Raw genomic sequence first — 26,656 nt, 5'->3', positions numbered from 1 at the left:
AAGAAATACCCAAGACAATAATTTACAAAAAAAAGACATTTAATTGACTCACAGTTCTGCATGGCTGGGGAGGCCTCCAGAAACTTAAAATCATGGTTAAAGGCACTTCTTCACAGGGCAGCAGGAGGGAGAAGAATGAGAGCTGAGTGAGGGGGGGAGCCCTTATAAAACCACAAGATCTTGTGAGAACTTATTATCACGAGAATAGCGTGGTGGACACTGTCCCCATGATTCAATTACTTCCCACTGGGTCCCTCCCACCACACATGGGGATTATGGGAACTACAATTCAGGATGAGATTTGGGTGGGGACACAACCAAACCATTTCAGATACACACATACACACACACACATATATATGTACATAGTTTAAAAATTTATATCCTTTGTTATTTTCATTTTTCAGGAGTTTGATAGAAAATGAGTGAGGAAGAGGTAAAAGAAAAATCCTGGGACAGTTTTTCCAGGACATATCAAGGTTCAAAAACTCTTTCTCTAGAATAATATGCAAAACCATCAGGATAATATTAGCAAAGATATATAAAACATGTAGTTGCATATATTTTTAAAAACTTATTGAAGATGCAATGGATTCTAATTTGTGTAAATAAATGAGTAAAAGCAAAATTTCACATTAGAATGAATGAATCTAAGTTTTATAGATAGCCGCATTCTTAGAAATGTCCCATTTGAGGAAGTTGGCTGTAAGTATTCATTTTGTCTTTTATGATGAATGATCAAATAAGATTACCCGTTATTCAAAAATTGCTATGTAGGAAAGATATGAAACATTTCCTGTCATCAATATTTGACAAAATTTCCCATTGATTTATCAAAGAAAACAGTGCTTTTGAATTGATATCTGCAGAATTACAAATCATTTATATTGATGCTTTGTTCTTAATTATTGATGTCTAACAATGATTTAATTTCTCTTTTGTATAGCTTCACAGTAACCATTTCAGTCAGGTTGTGGTCATTGACAGACATATGCATATAATTAGCGTTATCTATTGTTATGAGCTATCACTCATATAGTGCATTCATACTATAGTTGTATTAGTAATATAAATTCTTGTTCATAAAGTGAAAAAATTATATGCTTTTCTAGCTTTAGTGCCTCCAAGTATATTGAGCAATTGTTTTCCTTAAGGAACCACATTTATATATCTTCTGTATAGGATTTTTAAGATTTCTGGAACTTTCCAGAGAAAAAGATGACATCCAATATAGTTTTTAGTGTGTCTTTCCATCTGGGTTTTCAGATTAATTTGGTTTAATTCAAAGATTAAAGACAGAAAAATTGGACCAAATGGTGGAATAAACTTCTGTGGAAAACATGCTTCTGCTGTGAATATTTTTTAGATTAATTGATTTTTTAACTTGTGACTACATCCTGTGACTTCAGTCGCAGTTAATAACTGATTAATCATAAGCCTATGGATTAATTGCTCCAGTGCATGTTGGGAGGTGAGTTAGCTGGTTTATGTCACTAGAGAAACTCGAGTGGTAGTGGAGAGTGGACTAAACAAATGCTTCCATAATTTAGTGAACTGAACTCAAACGAAGCTATGTAGTGTATAATAACTAACTTTGGAGTTTTTAAGGTTAAGAAAGCGTATGCCTTGATGTAAATATAAGGAAGGGTCAAAAATAATTTTAAGTTTTCTAGCCTAGAATCCTAGAAGCTTAAATGAAAACCTTCTGAAAAATAGGGACACACAACTGATAAAATAAATCTTGGCCAGGTGTGATGGCTCATGCCTATAATTCCACACTTTGGGAGGCTAAGGTGGGCAGATCACTTGAGGTTAGGTGTTTGTGACCAGCCTGGCCAGCATGGTGAAACCCCGCTTCTACTAAAAATACAAAAATTAGCTGGGGTAGTGGCACGCACCTGTAATCCCAGCTACGCCTGCGGCTGAGGCACGAAAATCGCTTAACCTGGGAGGCGGAGGTTGCAGTGAGCCGAGATCGCGCCACTGCTCTCCAGCCTGGGTGACAGAGACTCTGTCTCAAAAAAAAAAAAAAAGAAAAGAAAAGAATTGTAAAAAATTCATATAAAAAATGTCGCAAGACCCTTGGGGTGTCGCTTTGCCAGCCAGAAACCTCTGTGGCCAGTGGCACCTTTGCCCAAGTTTTGCTCAGGTTCACTGGGTTTGTTTTGCCCTCTCGGCCTGTTAGGCTGTGCTCAGCTTGTGCTACCGGCCTGGATCTCACACCTGTCAAGGGTGAGCCAGCCATGGAACGGTGAGGGCTGTTTGAGCAACCACAGGGTCTGGCCACTGTGTACAGCCAGGCATGCCAGCTGTGGCGGGGTGGGCAACTCCCGGCATGGGCGTTGGCTCCCTGCTAGGCCGCAGCTGGAGCAGGCGTACTGCAAGCGGCTTTCACTGCAGACACTGGGGAACATGGTGGTGCCCAGAATCTTGGAGACGCGAGGAACTGCAGGGCTCCGAAGAGAGTGTCACAGCTCTGGCTTGGGGAGCTGCTAGGTCTGGGTTTCCCGAAGGACCATGGCTCTTCTCTGTTTCTGTCTTCTCTTCTTCTCATCATCCGCAATGTGGCGAGCAGGGGGGCATGTTTCAGTCCTGTTTGTGTTATAGCTCTTTCAGTCCTGCCATTCAGAAGGTCCCGAGTTCTTGTCCCGCATCTAGTGAGCATGAGGTACAAGGACAACTACAGGCATGAGCAAGGCGAAGAGGAGCTTTATTGAGCAATAGCACAGGTCTCAGGAGACCTGAAGCAGGTCATCGCAGCATCTGTACGGCCCTCAGCAGAGAGGAGACTCAGAGCCGGTAGCTCGTATCTGCAGGCAGGTTGTCATGATGAGTGTACAGCTCTCAGTGGAGAGGAGACCCACAGCGTGTAGCTCTTTTCCCTAGGGAGGTTATCCTGTTGTCTGTCCCAGTCTGGCTGAGTCTGGGATTTTAATCGGCTTCCGAGGGGAGGAAGTGCGTGCTGATTGGTCCATGGGCAGCCATGGGCAACCCTGGAAAAAGCACCATAAGTTCTCACTTTGGTAGAGGGAACTGGCAGCCTAGGCCCCATGCTAGAGTCCATGGTTTGAAGGTGGGATTTCACAGGGGTCCTGCCCCTTTCCGCCCAGCAGCCTATCTGCCTCTTCATGGCGCCCTGGCTGTTCATGCTAGGGAGTGCCTGCAGGCCGGTGCCGAGTGGCCCTCAGCCCCATCTTGGCCTCTCTGCTGTACTTGTCACCACCTAAAGTCCGGAGGTGGGTGAGGTAGTAAGAGGCTGGTGTGTCAATACCGACCCTAGCATCCACACACCAGGCCTGGTCTTGACAGCGCTTGGGCTGGACCACAACTTTGCTCCAAAATTGGAGCCAGTGCTGGGAGCCGGGAGAGGCCAGGCAGTGGGAGCAGGCACTTCCAAGCATGCAGGGGCAGGGGGGCTTCACAGGCCAAGAGTACAGGGATGTCCGGGTCCACTGCTGCGGCTGGGTGGCTGCAGCTGTGCCTGGGATCACAGGGCTCCCACCCCACCAACTTGGAAGGGGGCAGGAATCCTGCCTGTTCCCGGCTCCCGCAGTTTCCATGGAGTGCACAGCCCTAGCTGCGTCTCCCCCACTGCGGTCGTCATCTTTGCAGCAGCCACTCCAAATGGGGCCACTGCTGCCATCAAAGTATAACACTAAAATAATAATTATTTACTAAAAAATAGCTATTTCAAACATTGGGCATTTTCCTAATGCTCCTTATGTTATATTTTATCCTAGGAATTTGAATGCACTCAGCTTAAGGAAAAACAAACTCTCTCTGCTTAATGAAAAACAAAACAGGAACAAAACAAAACAAGACTCTGTTGATCACATGTTGTCCTCTACTCCCCTAACTACTTTTTTTATTTTTTATGTTTTTGTTAGAGCCAAGTTTCTTGAAAGGATTATACCCATTAATCTCTCCATGTTTTTACTTGACTTTCACTCTGTAAAGTACAGGAAAATGCTAGATCCATCACTCCACTGACACAACTCTGGCAAAGGTCCCCAGTGATCTATTACTTGCCAAATTTAAAGTCACTTTCCAGTTCTGTTGTCTTTTCACCACTTATTCTGCTCTCCAACCTCTCCATGGCTGTGGAAGTGCTATTTTATTTACTATTGATTTGTTTTGACTCTACCTCTCTTCTTATCACTTTTTCCTTAGTCTTTTACAAAGCCCTCCTGCCCAACTGTTTTTTTTATTGTTTTATTTCTTTTCTTTTTTTGCCTGTACTTAGTGCTGCCCAGGCCTCTCTTACTGGTCCTTCCCTTTTTCCATTCTGCATATTCCTTGAGTGGTCCATTCCCCTCCACAGCATACTGATGACTCCCAAATCCATATCTGTAGCCCAGACTTATTCTGGCTCTAGGTCGTGTACATTGCAACTGGAGGAGCTGCGTCAACCAAACAGAACTCAACTTTCTTACCTTTTACAACTCCCATCCCACTCCACCCACAGCCAGGTAAAGTTCTCTCTTTACGTTTCATGTTTCAGTTAGTGCACTGTCTACCCAACTGCCAAATCCAGGTCCTTAGAGACCTTTTTTAACTCCCACCTTTTGCCCAGCCCGGTTTCTAATCACTCACCTAGTTCAGTTCAGTTAAGCCTCCTCTCCATGCCCATTGTCACCCTTATTTCAAAGCCCCTGTCATTGTTCATCTCAGTTGTTACCACAACCTTCTTACTGATCTCCTTACCACTCTTTTTGCCACCCCCAAATCTCTTCTCCAGAAGGAGCTAGGATGATCTTTCTAAAGCGAAAGCCTGGCTAAAAAAGTAATGGAATGGATTTTCTTTAGCATAGATGGTGCTACTAATGATTTGGTCCATTTTTGTTTCTCAAACATCATACCAAATTACTATTCCTCAATACCCAGAAGTCTTTTCTAGCTTTGCTGGATATCTGATATTGGCTCTGATATCTCAGAGCTTTATGTGTGCTACTTCCTACTCTTCACATGTATACATTACTCTATACTTGTGAAGAATTTTGGCCCCTGTTGAATAATAAAAGTTATATGCACTTAAAATAACATTTTGTAATTATTTAATTTAATATATTATCTGGCATACTCTCTTCATAATTTAGGATTTATTTCAGGCATCATCTTTTCAGGAAGCCTTTACTTTTCTTTCCAGAAGGAAATAGTTGTCTGTATTTGGCTTACATCTCTATAGGATCATTTAGTTAATTGTGTTGTGTTTTTTTTCATCTTATTCATTTATTTGCCTTTTTTTGACTCATGAACTGTAGGCTACTTGTAAACTGAGTTATTTATATAATGCTTAGCATATTGTAGACATGTAAAATATGCATGAAAATAATGAATATAAACATTTTAGATTAAGATATATTTGATAATACTCATCGTGTTACATATATACTGGCAAATTACTTCATCTCTCTGAAACTTGACTCCCAGGACATTAAAAGAGACGAGGTTTCTATAAAAATGAAATTAGTTGGCCTATGTAAAGTTTCTTCAAAACATCCTGGCCCAAAATAGGTATTCAATAAATATTAGGCATATCATTCATTAGTTGATTATTTGTACACCATGTCCTGAACACCTGTTGAGATTAATAGAAACTCAAAAAAATATTGCAGAGTAAAACTGGGCAAGTAGATAATTCTTATAGGTATAAAAAGAAAAACTGTGGAAAAGTTCAGATTGTCTTGTAACATTTCTCTTACCATTACATCAAAACCTATGTCAAATTTTTCATACCACGAATTCTTTTGGGAGACAATTGGGAGACAGTTATTTCTAGAGTTGAGGAAAACAGCATATATTACATTAATTTTCTTAAACTGACTTTAATCTACTAGTGTTTGGCACATTTAATCAGCCAAAAAAAGTTTCAAGAAAATTAGTTTAGTTATAAAGGGGTAGCTACTGCATTTAAATGAAAAAACAAATTTTTCTTAGATTATTATTATGATACATATCAATTTCCTTGCTGAAAACTGACATTGACTATATTCATGACAGATTAATCTTCCTTTATATTAATTTATTAGATTATTGAGTGTGCCTATTATATTGGTTTTTAAGAATATAAATATAAGGTATGAGTCCTATACACATAGAAATATATTTTATAGGAAACCATATTGTTATTGAAATATATTTAAAATATAAATACATATCAAATAAGATATTCAATTATTTACATTACTGTATATATGTGAAGAATTTTGGCCCCAGTTTAATAATAAAAATCATACACTTTTAAAATAACATTTTGTAATTATTTAATATCTAGATATTTGAATTTCACACATTTAGCTTATAAAATTAAATTTGTTTTAAAGAGATAAATATAAATAAAATAACAATAACAGAAGAGAGTTCAGTGTGGTTATGTAATATTATCAGGGTCATAAAGTATGAAAATTGACTGTTGAATAAACATAGAGACATATTTTATGCTCCCTGAACTACATTTAAAAGCTAGAGAAAATTATGAATAGTAACTTCAAGTTCTTATGATAAAACTGTGTAGCAGGTGCTTTTTCTTCCTGGAAGCGTTGGAAGATGTTGGTTCTCCAGTCAGCCCTTCTAATGGAATTGTCCTCAGCTGGCAAGAGCCACCTCACTGTGGGAAATGCTAATGTAGTGAAGCATCAATATCCTTTGTAGGAAAACTCTGCAGGGCCACTCTGAAAGGCCTTCTCAGCTGAACATCTCCATCTGACCTATTTGGAAGTAATGCATCACAGTTGAACTCATTCCACTGCTTAATCCCTCTTTTTTTTAAAACACTACTACATGAGTTGATTCTGAGGGCACTCTCCAACAAACTTCTGAAATGTGTGTCTTCGTCAAAGAATCAGATTTCCAAAGAACCCATTCTAGGTGATCTGATGAAGATAACTTTAAAATGGAATTTTAGAGGTGGATCACTCAGCAACCAACTAGCTGGCTGCAGTGAGGGCCCCATTGCTGTTGGCAGGTAGCTACTGATAGCTCTTTTTTTTTTTTTTTTTGAGACAGAGTCTTGCTCTGTCACCCAGGCTGGAGTACAGTGGCACGATCTCGGCTCACTACAACCTCTACCTCCCGGGTTCAAGCGGTTCTCGTGCCTCAGCCTTCTGAGTAACTGGGATTACAGGCATGCGCCACCATGTCCAGCTAATTTTTATATTTTTAGTAGAGACGAGGTTTCACCATGTTGGCCAGGCTGGTCTTTAATTTCCTCCTTCAGATGATCAACCTGCCTTGGCCTTCCAAAGTGCTAGGATTACAGACATAAGCCACCACGCCCAGCCAACCACTTATAGCTCTTGATTGCTATAGTGGAAAGTTGTTAAAATCTTCACCTGTGATAAGGATAGGTATTGATGAAAGGTAATGCCCTGTGAGTTCAATATTTCAGGCTTCTGAGGAATTCAGAGGAAAGTAATAATTGTAAGGACAATGGAATCAGGTTCTGCTGGGTTCCTTTTACGCAGTGGAGAAAAAAAAAATGAAAGGCTGAGTGTAATTAATCATCACTTGACCGTGGTATGTGAGCATAAGACCTCTTTGGCAAAATACAAAGAGATTCTTATCTTCTGCAGTCAAAGGTCATAAAAGCAGATAATAAGGCTTAGGACTTATTTAAAAGTATAACAGAATTTCAAGAGGCCTGCATCCTCAGCTATGCCAGAGTCTAAACCCTGGTTGGGAACAAGGGGAATCTTATGGGAGGTTACATCTGAGTTTATGGACTCCACAACCTTGAAGCCTCAAATTATCCTAAACCATCTGGACCTATGGAAGTTGCCTATTCCTCCCAATTAGAGGCAGTCATTTCCATCTTGCTTGAAGATGATACAGAAACCTCTTCTTGGAGGTAACTCACACCCTTCTTGGGATATAACCCCACTTCCATTCTGGCCACCAGATCCATATAGGGTCAATAGCTAACATTACTTGGCTCTGGAATTGTTGGGCTTCTAAGACAGGAAAAAAATTATGCTTTAAATTAGCTGTAGACCTCAGCCAGGAGTTAGGGAAGTATGTATGGAGCTAGATGCTGAGGCTGCTGGATGAGATGGGATGGAGAATAAGAGATTGAATAAAATTGAGGATGGAAAATAGGATCAAGTGAGGATAGTGACACAGATTATTGATATGGGAACATTCCACCATGATACAAGATTTAACGCTTAGACAAGGACAGCAGGAAATAGTGTTATACACTGCTAGGATGGCTCTTGGAAGCTTGGGGAAAGCAATGGTCTCCACTAAATAAAGTATAAATGCCCAAACTGCTGTGCAGACAATGAAAAAAGGACCAAATGACTCAGAGAAGTGGGAATGCTAAAGTGAATATGTCATATAAGTTCCAGAAATATCATCAGCTCACTTTTTCTTTGTAAAGGCTTGGAGAACACCTCCTTGACTAAAGCAGTAAGAATGTGCTGATGGCTGAGACACAAGCATCATTAAGAAGCTCAGTGGTGACTGGACTGTCCTCTGTAGGCAAATGTTGATAGCAGTAGCTGCTATTATAGAATTGGCCTCTCTCGTAACAGCGGGGATGACAGGTTTTCAAAATAATGGAGGCTAGGAGGTAGTTCTTAGTTGTCACAAGAAAAGGAGGCACACTTATTTTTTGTTTTTTGTTTTTGTTTTTTGTAATCCCAAAGTGCTGGGATTACAGGCATGATCCACTGTGCCCAGCCAGGCACATTTATCTTAATGAATGGCTTGTTCAAATATATCTAAGACTCCAGAATCACAGAGAGCTATGGAGATGGTTAACAGAACACAGCATCTCTAGGGGAAAATAAGTGGACAGACAAGAAACTATTGCACAATCTACACAATTAAATTAAAAATGGGTGAATAAGAGTCTGCATATGGCTGCCTAATAAAAAGCCACGATCCTTGTGCAATTTCTGTACCTGAGGCAATTTTCAGATTTTGAGCTCGTTGACTGAAAACTTCAACTGAATCACCAGAAAGAACCCCAAAACACCATAGCAAATGTATGTGGTAATTATTCTCTCATTTCTTTCTACAAAAAACCTACATCCATTTACTTGAATAATCATACACTAGGGAGAATGGATTCCTGAGATACTTTGAGAAATGTCATACAAAGGATCCAAATTGACCTGGATATCAGGATTCCCAAGTGGGCACATTGCCATGGATTATCTGGTCATACGTTCTACATCAACTAAAAATGCCAACTTAATAGAGTGATAGAATGGCCTTTTAGAGAGGGCAATTGAGTCTTACAGAGAAAATATTCAGTAAGGAGTGGGTGCTACCCTCCATGATGCAGTTACATTCTAAATCAATGACCATTATTATATGCTGCTTTTTCTCCTTATAGAATACACAGGTCCAAGAACCAAGAAGTGACCTCACTATCATCACATCCAGTGACCTATTGGAGGATTGCTTTCCTTCCCGCAACTCTGGGCTCTGCCAGTTTAGAGGTCCCAGTTCCCAGAAAGGGAAAAAGCTTCTATTAAGTGACATAGCAAGAGTCCCATTAATCTTTAAGCCATAGCATCAACTCAGTAACTTTAGGCTTCTGTGTCAGGAAGCAGCAGATAAGAGGAGTCACTATCCTGGTGGGAGTGACCAGCCTATATGAGGCTGTTGGTAGGACTGTTGTTACATAGTGAGGCAGGAAACAATATGTTTGATACCCAGTTAATGCAGTGAGTCATTTCTCGGTATTCTCTTGTTCAATTTTGGTCATAAACAGACAAGTACATCAGCCTTGGTTTGAGAAGATATTATGATCAAGGGCTCAAATCTGACAAAATTCTAGTAATGCAACTAGGTAAGCTACCTATACCAAAAAATGTACTAGCGCAGGGTGAGAGGAATCTAGAATGGCAATAGTAGAAGGAAATGATGGATATAGTCCTACTATAGTTCCTTTTGAAAGTTTTCCCAAAAAGAGACTAACCAGAGTCTTGGAATAGCTTTTCCCAGATAGATTTATCACACCTAGCAAGTAGATCTGACTGGATACTGCAGTGCACCAGTTAGATCCCTTCCCCAGAACTGAAGCACTCATTCCTCCCGCTGCTGAGAGTATTAACAGATGATTGCTGTCAGGTAAAATTGCTCTCTCTAGAAATAAGCCAAACAGAGCAGGCCCTCCCAAGGTTATGTCTCCTAGCGAGGAGTAGCACAAATTGAATGACCTGTTGATAGGGGAGGTGGTGGGTATATAAAGGCTTAGCCCCTTTGCCTCAGGGCAGGGCAGCTTTGAGGGGATATCACAGCTCAGAGAGTTCTGCAAAGCTACTGAGACCTTTTGTAGTTCAACCCTCCCCTTGATCAGTCCTACTTCTTTCACTCTCTCAAATGTGTTGATCTATAAGATACTTCCCAGAACCATTTCTGCGCACACATCTCTGAATCTGTTTTCTCAGAAACCTGTCCTAAATCAAATACAAATATTCAATATATATTTAGTAATATAAAGAATATATATTAAAATAGATTTAAGTGATATGTGTGTATAAATTACTTACATTATATATTATTATTATATATATAAGTATGTATATCTGCACATGGGCATACATGTGGGCACACACAAACATACATATATAATCTCTCTTAAAATTGTATATTTTTAGCTGTGCTATCATTTCACTTGTCTTAAACAAATCTTGTTTTGGCATGTTGTTTTTAAATCTGAAATGCAAAAAACACTTAGAAATTTCTAAACATGAGTCAATTCAACAGATAACCTAGCCAATACTATAAGCCATTGTCACAAAATTAGAATCTTGAAAACCAATGACCCAAAAGTCATCCAGACCAGGGAAGAACAGGTTTGGTTTATTCCTGACTGAGTCTGTTGACACCACACCTGACAAGAAAGAGCTGGGGATACATCAAGAAATGGGTGTTGGAAAGTACAAACCTATTAACTGTTTGGAAGTCATCATTGTTACACTGTTTACCATCAAATTCTGTTTTGTTCCTGAGCTTTCTGAATTCAGAATTTAATTTTTACAACATATACAGCTCATAACTTCTAAAAATGAGCCTGTGACTAAAGAGATTATGTTTTGAACAAGAAAAAAAGTAAATTGTTTACAGTTGAATCAGAGTATCTTTTATCAAGTCACTAAGGCTAAATTCAATTAATCAATATATATGATGTATATGAAAGGCTAATCACCAAATTAATGAATATTTGATAGATTTTAAAAATCTCAAAACATTTTATGATAATGATGCTGGTATCCCTAAATATCCGAACTTAATAAAACCAGACAGCATATATCGCTGCACAGCTAATAGAATGAATTTAAATGGAAAGTTCCTTTAAGCTTTACCAAAAAGCAGCAGTTGTTCTGTAAATTCACACTACTAAAATTAGAGGCCTTTGAGGTAGCTGTGAAAATATTCTGATGTTGGAAGAAAAAAAGCCCTCAGAATGTTGCAAAACTAGGAATCAAAGTAGGGCTGTCAAGCGAATCACATTTGAAAAAAAACTTTTTAAAAAATGGGGAAATTTTGGATTCTGTTCTTTACTTTGATTCTCTAGGGTAGCTATTACTTCACTACTTTGGTTGGCATTTTATTATGTTAATACATCAGAGAGAATCTTTTCTAAGGAACAATGTATTTTAAATATTCAGGGTAGCATATGCTCACACACTTCACTATTCTTATGTCCATATAAATACTGTAGGTTATTTCCAGGCCTTTGTTAAAGTTTTTGTCATGTAGAAGCATTTGATAGTCTGGACAATGGGCAAGTGGCATTTTACCTATTTATAATAAGAGTTGAATGTATTATGAATTGGTGAAATAAAAACAAGAAAACAGCATAGAATCAAGAGGAGTTTAAATGAGACTCCAATAATGATAGTAATATTATTATTAATAATAGTAATAGCTAACCTTTATTAAGCATTCATTAAAAGTAATGTCAAAAACTGAAATTACTTTTGCACCAACTTAATACTATGTGTCCAGGGCTTTATGGACTATCTCATTTAATCCTTCAACAGCCTAAATAATATGGTATCATTATCATTCCGACCTGCTGACAAGGAAATTGAAGACCCCAAAGTTAAGTAACCTTTCTTGGTTATAATTAAAAGGGGTAAAGCTGGGTGAAGGTGGTAATGAACACAGCAGGTTTTGCATCATACTTAAAGTATATACTAAGTTTATACTAGCACATGGAACTAAAAGGTTGCTGCTTTAAGGGAAGTACACTTTTAAAATTTATTTTTCGCTTAAGAAAAGAACCTGGAATATGCCATTGATCAGGGGTTGGCAAATTATGGCCCATTAGCCAAAGCTGGTTGAGGAGTGTCTGTACTTATAAATAAAGTTTTATTGGAACTCAGCAACATTCATTATTAATTTACCTATTGTGTTTGGCTGCTTTCACACTGCAATGGTAGAGATGGGTAGTTGAAACAATCATTTGAATCACAAAGGCCAAGGTATTTATGAATTGACCTTTTTCAGAAAATGCTGAGCCTCTACTGTACAGTCTTTCTTTAGGATACATGCAAAATGACACATAATTAGTTCCAATATCCAGTAATAGAAACAGGAGTGCCTTTTAATAATGCCTTTTAGCACTCTTCAAATTAACAAATATAATCTGGAATATAAAATTTGAGATAACATTTAGTCCTGTGCAAGATCATATTTTGGTACTATACATATTCTAATAATTTGTAAAGATAATTTTTAAATTATTTTTAATATATCAGTTATAAATAATTGGAAAAAGAAGTATATTAAGACAAAGAGGTCTAGTATAGTAGTTCACGCCTGTAATCTAACACTTTGGGAGACTGAGGTGGGAGGATCGCTTGAAGCCAGGAGTTTAAGACCAGCCTGGACAACATAGCCAGTCCCTGTCTGTACAAAAAAAAAAAAAAAAAAATTAGCCGGGCATGGTAGCACATGCCTGTAGTCTCAGCTACTCAGGAGACTGAGGTAGGGAGATGGCTTGGGTTCAGGAGGTTGAGGCTGCAGTAAGCTCTGATTGCGCCACTGGACTTCAGCCTGGTTGACAGAGCAAGACTCTGTTTTAAAAAAAGAAAAAAGAGAAAGAGTAAGTCAAGCAGCCTGATATTAATTTTTTTTGTCACTGAGGTTCATTGTTTTGGCAAAGCTCTTGAATTTGAGTGTTTTAAATTTTTGTCTCTCTCATGGAACTCTGTTTTATATGGCTATTGACAGAGTTAGAAATATACAAGATTAATTTTACTATATCAACAAGTAGAGATACTAATATACTTTACTTCTTATCATTGGAAACGTCTTTGTAAATGAATTCAATAAGCTGAGTGAAAAAAAGAGTACCTAGTGGTAAGTAATACAATCAATGAGGAATATGCATTTTTGGTTGGGTTATATAAGCACAATACTTTAAAAGTCATCTATCTCATAACATTGCCATTTGGTTGTTTTTATTTCCTCTAGATTTGGATGATCCGGTAGTAACTGTTCATCAAAGTATAGGTGAAGCTAAAGAACAATTTTACTATGAGAGAACAGTGTTCCTCCGGTGTGTTGCCAATTCCAATCCTCCTGTTCGGTATAGCTGGAGACGTGGCCAGGAGGTCTTGCTGCAAGGATCTGATAAAGGAGTTGAGATTTATGAACCATTCTTTACCCAGGTATGAATTAAGGTACAGTATTTCCACCCTACTCTGCTAGGATACTTTCCTAATTCAGGCAGCATGATTTCATAGCTATTTGAAAAGATAGTTTCTCTATTCTGGCCTTTCAAAAACCAATGTGTGCTTGACTTAAAGATTAGAGAACTTAAATATAAAGGACAACTTATTTTTATGTGGTTAGTTAAATTTAAAATGTTAACTTTTGAAAACATTTTTTAACTTACTATGTCCTAACTTTTTTTTAATCTATAAGTTTTCCTATGTTTCACTATAATGTACATAGTTATACATTTTGCTAGCTGATTTGGGTTTTGTGGAAAGTATTTCTCAAAAGGAGAGATTTTGATTTCCCCATTTGCAAATGGTGAATTACTATTAAAAAAATGAAGAAACCTGTTTGAAATTTATTTGGCTTTAGTTTTAGGAAAGATATGTCTTTAATTTCCTTTAGTCATGTTTGTTTTTGACTTGGTTTAGAAATAGAGCTTTAATTATGCTAAAAATGAAAATATTTAATGAGTCATTAAAAATGTATTTAATAAAAGTTGAATTAATTTTACATAGAGTGAACCTAATATGAAATATTCTTGTGTAATACACAAAGAGTAAGGAATTAATAAGTCCTGAGGAAGATATTGAAATTCGTGGGAATATTTGCATGCTGTTATTATAAAGGTTTTTTGATGAAAGAAGCATAAACCTAAATTAACAATGAAAAAGTTTTAAATAAAAAAAATTTGGACAAATGTTCAAAAGTATTGTGACAATGAAAAATAATTTTTAAAATTATATAAATTGGCTAGGCGTGGTGGCTCATGCCTGTAATCTCAGCATTTTGGGAGGCTGAGGCTGAGATGAGGTCAAGAGATTGAGATGATCCTGGCCAACATGGTGAAACCCCATCTCTACTGAAAATACAGAAATTAGCTGGGCATGGTGGCACGTGCCTGTAATCTCAGCTACTCAGGATCCCATTTTTCACCATTGAATATATTTCCTTATATGGTAAACTAAGGCCTGAGCTCCTTCAGATTAATATAATTGCCAATATTTAGACATTAACTGTGGAATAATGCAGTGATTATATGATAACATCTGCACACATCATATATATTCCTGTTTTGCAAATAGATTGTAAATAAAAATATGTATTCTTTATGTTTTAAAAGCTATAGAACAGTTTTAACTTACCAAAATATAAATCTCTGAAAATCAGCATCGCACATGTATTACTAGTCAGTTCACCATAACATAGTACTGAAATGAAGCCTGTTCTAATCTGATCGTCTCTTGATTTAGGCCACTATGACACTAAGTGTTCTCTGCCAGCAGGCAGGACTGAATTTTCCCCCATACATTCCACGATACTTTAATGCATTCTTCAATTATTACTAAAATGATTTTTTTAGTTTAAAATATTATCCAGATAAATGATCATCTATTACGTATTTTATTTTTCTATTGTCAATTTATTTTTAAAATATGGACATTATTAAGATTTGGAAAACATGTTTTCCTCTAGAATCTTGTAAAACATGATAACATTTATAGATAATGAGGAAATTCTAAACATCTTTTCTCTATATGGCTATTTCTTTTTGTTTGTTTGTTTGTTTGTTTGTTTTTGAGATGGAGCCTTGCTCTGTCACCTGGGCTGGAGTGCAGTGGCATGATCTCCACTCACTACAACTTCTGCCTCAGGGTTTAAGCATTTCTCATGCCTCAGCCTCCTGAGTAGCTGGGATTACAGGCACTTGCCACCACACTGGGCTAATTTTTGTATTTTTAGTAGAGGTGGGGTTTCACCATGTTGGCTAGGCTGATCTCAAGCTCCTGACCTCAAGCAATCCACCTGCCTTGGCCTCCCAATGTGCTGGGATTACAGGTGTGAGCCACCGTGCCCGGCTATATGGCTATTTCTAACCTGCAAATGGATCTAATCACTTGGAAATGAACACATGGGCCTTGGCCAGATTTTGGAAAATCTTTCATACTATCAAAGTATTTAAGAATTTATTTTAAATTTATTAAACAAGCACAATCAAACTTTTAAAAAATTGATACATTTAATTGTCCATATTTATCTGGTATGGTGCGATGTTTTGATACATGTCTACACATTGTATCGTAATCAAATCAGGGTATTTAGCATATCCATTACCTGATACATTTATCATTTCTTCATGGTGAGAACATTCAGAACATTCTCGTCTAGCTGTATTGAAACATACAATACAATATTGTTAAATAGTCAACTTATTCTGCAATAGAACACTAGAATTTATTCCTCCAAAGTGTAACTTTGCACCTATTAACCAATCTCTCTCTATTCTCCCTTCTACCTCCCTCTCTCTAACCACTGCTAATGATTATTGTGCTCCCTAATTCTATGAGGTCAACTTCTTTAGATTCCACACATGAGTAGATAATATAGTATTTGTCTTTCTGTACCTTAATTATTTTACTTAACATAATGTCCTCCAGATCCATCCATGTTGCTGGCTCTGGGACAGACCCATCATTTGCAGCAATGTGGGTGGATCTGGAGAACATTATATTAGGTAAAATAAACATTCATTATTTTATAGCTGCATGCATTATTTCATAGCTGAATAGTAGTCCATTATGTACATATTCCACATTTTCTTTATCCATTCATCTGTTGATGGACACTTAGGTTTATTCCATATTTTGTCTATTGTGAATAGTCCTGTAATAAATATGGAGGTGCAGGTATCTCCTCAACATACTGTCTTAATTTCTTTTGGATCTATCCAACAGTAGGATTGCTGGATCATATTATAGCTCTATTTTTAATTTTTTGAGGAACCTCTATACTGTTTTCCATAATGGCTGTACTAATTTGCATTCCCACCAACAGTGTATAAGTGTTCCTCTTTCTCTGCATCCACACCAGAATTTGTTATTTTTTGTCCTTTTGATAATAGCCATTCTAATGGGAGGGAGGTGATAGCTCACTGTGGTTTTGTTTTGCATGTCCGTAATAATTAGTGATGTTGAGCATTTTTTCACATAGCTGTTGGTCATTTGTATGTATTCTTTTGAGTAATGTCTATTTACATCTTTTGCCCATTTTAAAATGAGATTTTTTTTTTGCTATTGAGTTGAGTTCTATGTATTTTCTAGATATTAACCTCTTATCAAATGCATAGTTTGCAAATATTTTCTCCCATTCTGTAAGTTGTTTCTTCACTGTGTTGATTGTTTCCATTCCTATGCCCAAGCTTTATAGTTCAATATAATTCTGTTTCTCTATTTCTGTTTCAGTTGCCAGTCCCCAGACCAATGTCATGAAGCATTTCTCCTATGTTTTCTTCTAGTAGTTGTGTTATCTCAGGTCTTACATTTAAGTCTTGAGTTCATTTTGAGTTGATGTTTGTATATGCAGAGAGATAGAAGTCTAGCTTTACTTTTCTGCATGTGAATATTCAAGCTTCCCAGCACTATCTACTGAAGACACATTGTCCATTCCCTAATGTGAGATTTTAGCACTTTTGTTGAAAATTCATTGGCTGTAAGTGTGTTGATTTGGTTATGTGCTGTCTATTCCATTCCATTGGTCTATATGTCTATTTTTATGTCAGTACTATGCTGTTTTGGTTACTATAGTATTGTAGAATATTTTGAAGTCAGATAGTATGATGCCAACTTTGTTGTTTTTGCTCAAAATTGCTTTGGCTGTTTGGGATCTTTTGTGGTTTTGTAGAAATTTTGGATTGTGTTTTCCAATATCTGTGAAGAATTTCATTGGTATTTTGACAAGATTGGATTCAATCTGTGGATCACTTTGGATAGCACAGACATTTTAACAATGTTAATTCTTCCAATCCTGTGATATCTTCCAATTTAATTGTATCCTCTTCAGTTTTTCTCGTCCATGTTTGATGGTTTGAATTGTATCCATCTTTCCCCTCCTTGGTTAAATTTATTTCTAGGTATTCTTTAGTTTGATAATACGGCAGAGGCCTTCTTAACACTGAGGACTCATCATCTCAGAGAAGCCATCTATGAAAAGCTGATATGATGTCTCATTCCTTCCTTTTTATACTTCCATATTGGGTTACTCTTTTCCTCTTTACTTTATCTTTTGCTTATTGTGCTAGTGTTTTTATGCCTCTCTCTCTCTCCATATATATATATACGTGTATATATACATATATATGTTTGTGTGTATATATGTATATATAACCTTATATAAACGTATACATATATACTTCTTAGATGTTATTGATTTCTTGAACTACTGTTTCCCATACTGCCATGTGTACTCTATAATGAAAAAAACTTTTATGTTACTATTGTTTGTATTGGAGCACTTCAATAATATTTTAATTTTTAAATTTATCTCCTTAGGTTGATAGTCATTGTCCTTTGTGGCTTCATGATGTAAATAAGATTCAGTTAAAATAAGATCTAGTATATTCAAGATATGGGCGTACCTTTTCCAGAGACACAGAGGTCACTAGGCAAGGCTCCTCCTCTAATGTTTGTTGATATATAAAGGAAAACTTAAGGTGATCAATAATTATGATATAAAATAAAAATCATTGTCTAAATAGAGCTACACAACACTGCTATGGAGGGAGCACTCAAGGTGGAGACGTAACACGTGCAAGTAATGCAGAAGAAAGACAATGTCTCCAAAGAGTATCTGTATCTCTGGTTAGTTAGAACAATAGTTAGTATGTGTGGAGAACAGGGAACTGTGAAGCTGGGAAGGCATACTGGGAATATATGGTGGAAGGGTTCAGATAATAGATCATATGTCTACTTAAGTTTTAATGTTAGAAAATGAAACTTCTTTTGAAGATATGTTTTCAATAATAATGTTATTTAATAATAATGTCTTGTTTTTAATAAAATAGAATTTCTAAGATGAGATATATCTATTTTGTATACCCATTCATAATATGTTAATAACTATAGCAATTTGAATTGAATATTTATTCCTGAATTCTGTTGAGTGACAAAAATCTTGTTTATACCTTTTTATAGACAACGTTTCCAGAAAAAAATTGGTATGTGTTCCTAAAGCTGATATGAATTCATAAGCACATAATGCAGTATTTCTAAGAGGAATAATTATGCTTTTCGTCCTTCCACTCACTTACTACTAAAAGACATAGGCTAGCATATATCATTTTCCATTTATAAATTTGTAATAAATTAGTCATTAGAGCTTCATAAAATGAATCTAAATTGGCAGACTTTAGTTTTTACTGATATCTAAGTATCAAAATGAATGAATATAATTTTTTTAAAGTTCTAGTTTATTTTATAAGTAATATGGAAATACTGCTTGAGGCTGCTTCATTACAGCAATGTCAGCATTGGTAAGGGCCACTAACTAATATACATTGTATGTCTTCCTTTTATTTCTTTTGTTAAAAAATAATGTCAAAAGTTAAATATATGTATTGCAGATAATTTTGTAATTGTTTAAGAAATGTTAAACAATTGCTTAAATCTTACAAATTGAAAATTCACTTTCCATTTGTCTAGAACTTTTGTAAAGATGTTCATGACATCATCTTGTGTATTGTAATTATACCATCTAATTACAAGACTGAACATATTTACATCAATTACCTAATTAGTTATAATTAGTCTAATTAGACTAATTATACAATTAGACAATAATCAACTCAAAATTCCTTTTTACAAATCATGAAAATTCACTTGCAAAAAGCCTCCCAACACCCAAAGTATCAAATTAAAATGATCAACAAAATAAAATTAATGTTAAAGTAGTTATAAATAGTAAAGCCTAAATTATACTCATTATCACAGGTATACATATATGCCATTTGATAGCATTAATCTGTGTGTGCACATATTCTCTGCTTTCTTATACATTTTGCTGTATTGTTTTAAAATATTTTTATTATATGCTGACTGTCATGAATTAAGAAGGTAAGGCTCAAAATTTTCCATAATTCTGTTATTTTAAACAATATTCCATTAACAGACTTCATCTGTATTACCCACTCTCCCACTGGCATGGTATATACATTAATCTTACATATTAACTTAGAGACCATGTTACCTGGGCCCTCTAGGTTCACATATCTTGGTATCTTGTTTTCTGACTGCAGGAAATCATTTTAACTCACCCAGAACAACTCTCCAATCCCATGATAGCTGAACCATTGGGAAATCATGCATCTAGAGGCTTTTCTTTCTTTTTTGTCTATTCTTTACAGTCCGTTTTGTTATTGTGTTCTGTGTTTTGTGTTGCCATAAAGGAACACCTGAGATTAGGTAATGTATAAAGAAAAGAGATTTATTTGGTTCTCAGTTTTTCAGACTGTACAGGAAGCATGATGTGGCATCTGCGTCTGGTGCGGGCTTCATGCTGCTTTCACTCATGGCAAAAGGCAAAGGGGAGCTGGTATGTGCAGAGATCACATGATGAGAGAGGAAGCAAGAGAGAGAGGGGAAGGTATCAGATTTTTTTTTAACAACCAGCTCTCAAGGAAATTAATAGAGTTAGAACTCACTCACAGCCCCCCTCAGGACATTAATCTATTCATGAGGGGTCTGCCTGCATGACCCAGATACCTTTCATTAGGCCCTACCTCCAACATTGGGATTAAATTTCAACATGAAGATTAGGGACAAACATCCAAACTATAGCACCTTCTCATATGCCCATTTTGTTGCTGTGTTCCGAATAAGAATTAACTAGGATATGGATGTGCATACCATTGTATTTATAGGGCCATACTTGTAGGTCTTTAAAGAATAGAAATCATCTCAAAGAGTAGCACAAATTCTCTTTTGTAATATCAATATTACCACCAAATTCATATTTTTTACCTTTAGATAACATAAATACCAGCAGTGTCCCTGACCACAAAAATTCAGGTATACAAAATATTTTAAGGGTGCATCCTTTACAAAAGCCACCTCTGCATTTTAATGGCCAGAGCTGCATTGATGTTGATTCTCTGTAATTGATTATTGTATATATTTCCCTTGCGGCTTACCTTTCTTTTACGTTCTCTTTTCCATAATTGACTGTTCAGCTCTGCTATGGGTGGCCCCAAATGCAGCTTCATAAATCTATCTTGCAGGCTACCCTAATGTAAAGATTTTTAAAGTTCCTATTACTACCATTAGAGTCAACATGGTTCAGGAAGCTTACTAAAAACTTACTGTGTGCAATATGATGAGCTGGCTCTATTCCTATCTAGTCAGCAATCTTTTCTGAGTTGACAACATGCAAAACACTGCCCAAATGGTAGGGAAGAGAATTTGAAGTGATCTCATTAAATGGAAAGGCAGGATCAATACATAGACATAATGTAAATGATAAAAACATATATAAATATATACACAAATGTGATTGATATAAATAGACAAAAGCATTAACTCAAAAAGTAAAGGAGAATACATATAGGAAGAATACACTTTTAGAGGATGGATCAGAAGTAAGAGCTTTTAGGTTGAAATCTCTTCATATTGAGGCTGGTGCAGTGGCTCATGCCTGTAATCCCAGCACTTTGGGAGGCCAAGGCAGGCAGATCACTTGAGGCCAGGAGTTCCAGACCAGCCTGGTCAATATGGTGAAATCCCATCTCTACTAAAAATATAAAAATTATCCCAGTGTGATGGCATGCACCTATAATCCCAGCTACTTGGGAGGCTGAAGCATGGGAATCGCTTGAACCTGGAGGCAGAGTTTCAGCGAGCCGAGGTTGCGCCACTGCACTCCAGCCTGGGTGACAGAGCTAAACTATGTCTCAAAAAAAAAAAGAGAAAACACTTTCTTGAAATAATGGCTGTCAGATAAAATTCAAAAACACTGTAGAGTAGAGTTGTTTGGTGAAATGGAGAATTAGGGTTGGTGGAAATCAAGTTTAACGTATCTTCCAAGAGGAGAAAGCAAGCCTTGGTAAAAAATTTAGAAAGAGGAGATTAGTAGCGTTAAACACAGAATAAATAACTTTAGAATAAATACAAATCTGCGATCATAGCCCCTCTAATATGACCTTTTCCAAGCTTTGAAATCTTATCTCATTTTATGCTCTTTGTTGCACTGCACTCCAGTCACAATATATTTTTTGAAGTACACATCAGTTCAGATAGGAACAAAAAATGACTCATAGCAAGGAATGGGGAGCATTAGGAAATCATAAAGAGATACCTCAAGATAGTGACATAACTAATTTGATGAGAATGAAGAGTTTGTGTGAGGAATAAGGAGAAAGTGTTTTGCTTAGACTGCATAGAGTCTCAAATGACAAACTAAGGGTTTTTGAAATGACCTTTCAGTGAAGGGGAACAATTTAAGGTTTTCTAGACCTTAAACCTTGACCCCGCCCATCCCCTGAAAAAAAAAGAAAAGAGAATTAGAAATGCAGCATAGATTATCTTAAGTGATCCAAAAGGATAAGAGACTACATTTCTTCTTGGGGAAAATGTTGAGTGGGATAGACCAAATTTTAAGTATGTCCTATAATGTATGCTAGCAAACATTGCAACTCCAAGGACAAGAAAAATTAGGATAATCTAGAATTTATTAATTATAATACTATTGGTGATTTTTAGTAAGTTTGCTTTTTTTCTTTTTGTCTAGAGATTTGTCAGTTATCTATACATAAGTGCTCATTGGAACCATGATAATGGATCAGATTTCACTAGGAATATATTAGTAAAAGGTTGCAGACTTCAATAACTAGAATATTCAATGGTAAAACAACCAAGAAATGACTAAATTATTATATCTGTAATTAATTGCCTATATATGAGGGGCTGTCACGGTAGTAAAGGTAATCTAAAGTGTTAGAAATAAGCAGAGAAGTATGGAAGCATACAAAAGAAAGGTTTATTAAATTTTAACAAGAGATCATCATCATTAATGAAATTACTAGGTACTATTTCAGTGGAATGTTGGAAAAGTATTATTCAGAAAATGCAAACTGAAACAGAATTTGTCAGTGGAAACAGAAACAAGAAGTACTGACAGAGTATAATTAACTCTATGTGAGTAAAGAGACTTTATTATTAAATATACATCTAAATGACAATGTTCATTATTTGTTTATATCTGAGAATCATTATCACTCCGTGGTTGCTTTTAGAATATTGACTACATGCAATAAATCTTTCAGAATGATTAGAGGTTAGTTATTTTTGGAGTAATTATGTGCGATATATATATATATATATATATAGTGTGAGTGTGTATATATACACACATAAATATGTAATTGCATGTATTATATATTATTGTTTCATTATATTATCATATATATGTAACTGCATGTATCTGTACCTATATATCATCAATATCTATATCCATGTGTTTTTTCAGTTGTAATTCTACTGATTTTCATTTAAGTTTTATTTCTTTTGATATGGCTCAAGTTTTGTCTTGAGTTTTGTCCTGATAATTTGTCTTCAGTTCAAATTTCCTTCCAAACCTGAAAGCGTAATCTAGATAAATCATTACTAGAGTAACAGACCCACTTTCTTTTTTACAATATGCACAAATATCTATTGATTATGTGTAATAATGTAAGGGAATTTTTCTCTTAAGTGTATTTAAGCTCTGATTATATTTTACTCATTTAATTATATTGAGTTTATACCAGTGCCAAACAAATAGTAAATTCTGGAGAAATAAATATATATAAAGCAAATCTTGGGTAGTTACAGTACTATTAACTGAAAAAGTATTAACTTAAAAATTGTCTCCTCTCTGCTAAGCCCTGTGTCACGTGCCCAGAATATAATGCTGAGAGCAAGACAGACATAATCTCTACTCTCTGGGGACTTACTGGCAAAGGGAGAAGTCTGGCAAGGAGATGGCATAATTAGATTTCATGTATTTAACAAGTGAATAAAAATAATTATGTGAGGTTATGTATATGTTAATTAGCTCGATTGTGATGATTATTTTACAATGTATATCAAAGCACAGTTGTATACCTTAAATGTATACAATTATTTTGTCCATTATACTTCAATAAAGCTGAAAAAAATATCGGTTAAAGTGTAAATCATTGTGGCTTGCTTGCATTCTTAAGCTATACTAAGTACAATCATGAGTTTTTTAGTTGATTGTAGGGTTTAGAGCATTATGATTAAAAATAGATACAAAGAATAATTGGGATTGAACATGAGTAAAGATCAATAAAAGGATCTAGCTGAGAGACAGAGATACTGAATGTATGAATAAGAAGTTATAATTGGGTGTAAATTCCCATTATTACAGAAGGAGGAGTAGGTTTAAAGGAATATATTTGAAGTTCAATTTAGGATATGTTGAGTTCAGATGTGTCTGAAGTATCAGAATGGACATATTGACAAACATTTGTTATGTGTATCTGAAACTTAAGGGAGAATTCTGGAAATGGGGCTTAGACTTGGGAGTGGGGCAAGAAAATAGAGCTTGTAGTAGAAATTCATCAGCAAGGATAATGCCACCTAATGAAATGTCATAAAGTGAGGTTAACTATAGAACAAGTAGAATTCCAAGGAATAACACTAGTCGTATTGAGAGGAGAAAGAAAAGCAAAGAAATTTGAGCAATAAGTGTGACAAAGATAGGAGAGGTAAGATGTATCACTTTATTTAAAAATTATCTGAGTTGACTAATTCTAGCATATCATTTTCTTTCAACTGTTCTTTCTAGCTAAGCCCACTTTCTAGGCATTTTATATCATGTATGGGAATTCTGTAACACAAGAGAATAGTTTTATATATAAACTCTAGAAACATATAGACTTCTGTGTACACTTGTATCGGATATATTTATATTTTCTTGTAAGTTAAAAATTCAGTGTTTCTTCTAAACAAAAATTGAAAGGTAGTTTTTTTTTTTTTTTTTTTTACCACTGAGGAAAATGCTAAAGGGGTGACTGATTTAAGACTGAAATTGGACAGTGAATGAAAATACTTATGGCCACAATTCCATGCACACTAGAATAGAGATTCATTTGACAGATTTGCAAAACTGTGTGCCTATGTCTGGGTAAGCTTTCTTGCAAATGAACAGCAGTGTTTTTATGTAGTAAGTCACTAAGTATTCCAGTCCTCCTCTATAACATATGAAAGTATTGCAAGTTTTAGAACTCGACAAATGTTACCCAGGTGAAGTGATGAAACACATTGTTCCATACACACGTTATCTGGAAAAAATAAACATTTTGAATTTTTATAGTATCCCTAATACTATAAAATCATTGAGACACTGTTTTGCCATCAAAATAAGTAAGTTATTTACAAGAAGAACTATTTTGAGATGATGCATTAATGACTTTAGAAGGCAAAGAAAGCCCAGGGGACCTAATTTGAATTGGGCAGGAGACTACGTTTTGTTGTTTGTTCTTTTTCCTTTCAACAATTTCAATCCAATGTTTTTACAAAGTCTTTCTTGGTTCATCAAGAGTTTGTTAGATACTTCTGGCCACTTGCTTGATTTGCATCTATCTACAGTTGTGCAGATTTACCTGGAGAGTTGGCCCTTAAACTCTTGAACATGAAATAACAAGAACAATAATAATATAGAAACACTCATGAATGCTTCTTTCCTTCAGTTTTAGATGTGTCACCTGTCATTGCTCCATATACAAAATATTTATGTTTATAAATGTAATTATCTATCATTAGATTTACGTAATTAACTTTGTTCTAACAACCGTGTTTCATTTGTTGGCTCTTCTTCAGATTCTTTTCTTTTGTCTTCTCACATTGATGTCTGAATAGATTGCAGTGTTTGTTGAATGCACTCCATTATTAAGTACATTGCTCTGATCTTTGCATAATAATTTGCATAACTACCACCAGAAATAGACTTTTCCCCTGAGGAAGCTAGTTTGCAAAGAAAATGTTATGAATTTTCATTATAGTCTGTTAGTTTTCATGTCCAGGCATACTTAATATTACAGTATTATTTTAAAATGCAGTGTTATTTTAAAGTTAGTTCATTTATAACTTATTTGAAAGATAGGACATTTCCCTTAAAAAAAGACAGTCTGTCATATTCTGATAATAATATGATTTAATACAATGTAATATGATGTGATGTTTCATTCATTCTGGTTGTGTTGGCTTTTTCTAATGACTTTTATTTTTTGTGTACATTTTCAGGGTGAAACAAAGATCTTAAAACTAAAGAATCTTCGACCTCAGGACTATGCTAATTATAGCTGCATTGCTTCAGTGAGGAATGTATGTAATATTCCTGATAAGATGGTGTCATTTAGACTGTCCAATAAAACAGGTATGGAATTATCTCTGTATGTTACATGTATCTTATCTACAACTAATGTTTAAAAACTCTCTTTAACTTTTTTAAAGACCAAATGATTTCTATGGTGTATGTAGGAATAAGCACCTTCATTCCCAGAAAATCCTGGGATATCTGAAAAGCTTCATACATGGACACAGTAAAATGTCATTGTAATATACTCCATGTAATATGTTTACGTGTATAACATACAAAATTATAGCTCTTTAAAGTATTGCATTCTAAAATGTCACTAACGAGCATATATCCTGTTCAAAAATATTCTTGAGAAATACTAGATTCTTCATATAAAAATTCGTGATTGAAGTTGCTAAATGAGTTTTGAGCTTTCAAAGTTAAGTAAAAGAAACTTTCTTTTACTTTGTGTCAAGTCAAGAAAACTAATAGATAATTTCAGATAGATGTTTTTAGAACAATATTTTTGTAGAAAATGTTAAAACATTAATAGGATTGAAACTTAAGTTAGCCTTTGTTCAATAATATAGACCCCAGAATAACGGTACACATATTTAGAAGAAATTGATAAATGAAAGAGCAAAGAGAAGGTATATGAGAAAAACATATTTTGTATGAATGTGCATAATCACTTTAATAAATTAAAATTTGAACTGGTTTTGAGAAACTCCAATTTTTCATGTCAATATAAATTTTTACTTTTATATTTATATATATTTTATTATATTTTAAGTTCTAGGGTACATGTGCACAACGTGCAGGTTTGTTACATATGTATACATGG

General features: G+C 35.5%; 1 protein-coding gene across 2 annotated transcripts in view; it reads left to right on the top strand.

Annotated features, from left to right (window-relative positions):
- The window catches only part of MDGA2 (MAM domain containing glycosylphosphatidylinositol anchor 2), an 834,858-nt gene that overhangs the window by 517,589 nt on the left and 290,613 nt on the right, over positions 1-26,656 (top strand). For both annotated transcript variants that reach the window (XM_004055127.5, XM_055362264.2), the window contains exons 4-5: positions 13,438-13,634; positions 25,758-25,890. In XM_004055127.5, coding sequence (XP_004055175.2) covers positions 13,438-13,634; positions 25,758-25,890 — 330 coding nt within the window. The remainder of the gene's footprint in view (positions 1-13,437; positions 13,635-25,757; positions 25,891-26,656) is intronic.

Source organism: Gorilla gorilla, chromosome 15, assembly GCF_029281585.2.
Source record: "Gorilla gorilla gorilla isolate KB3781 chromosome 15, NHGRI_mGorGor1-v2.1_pri, whole genome shotgun sequence".
Classification (NCBI taxonomy): domain Eukaryota; kingdom Metazoa; phylum Chordata; class Mammalia; order Primates; family Hominidae; genus Gorilla; species Gorilla gorilla.
Note: the sequence above shows the minus strand (reverse complement) of the source record. Positions and strands in the feature narration are given on the sequence as shown.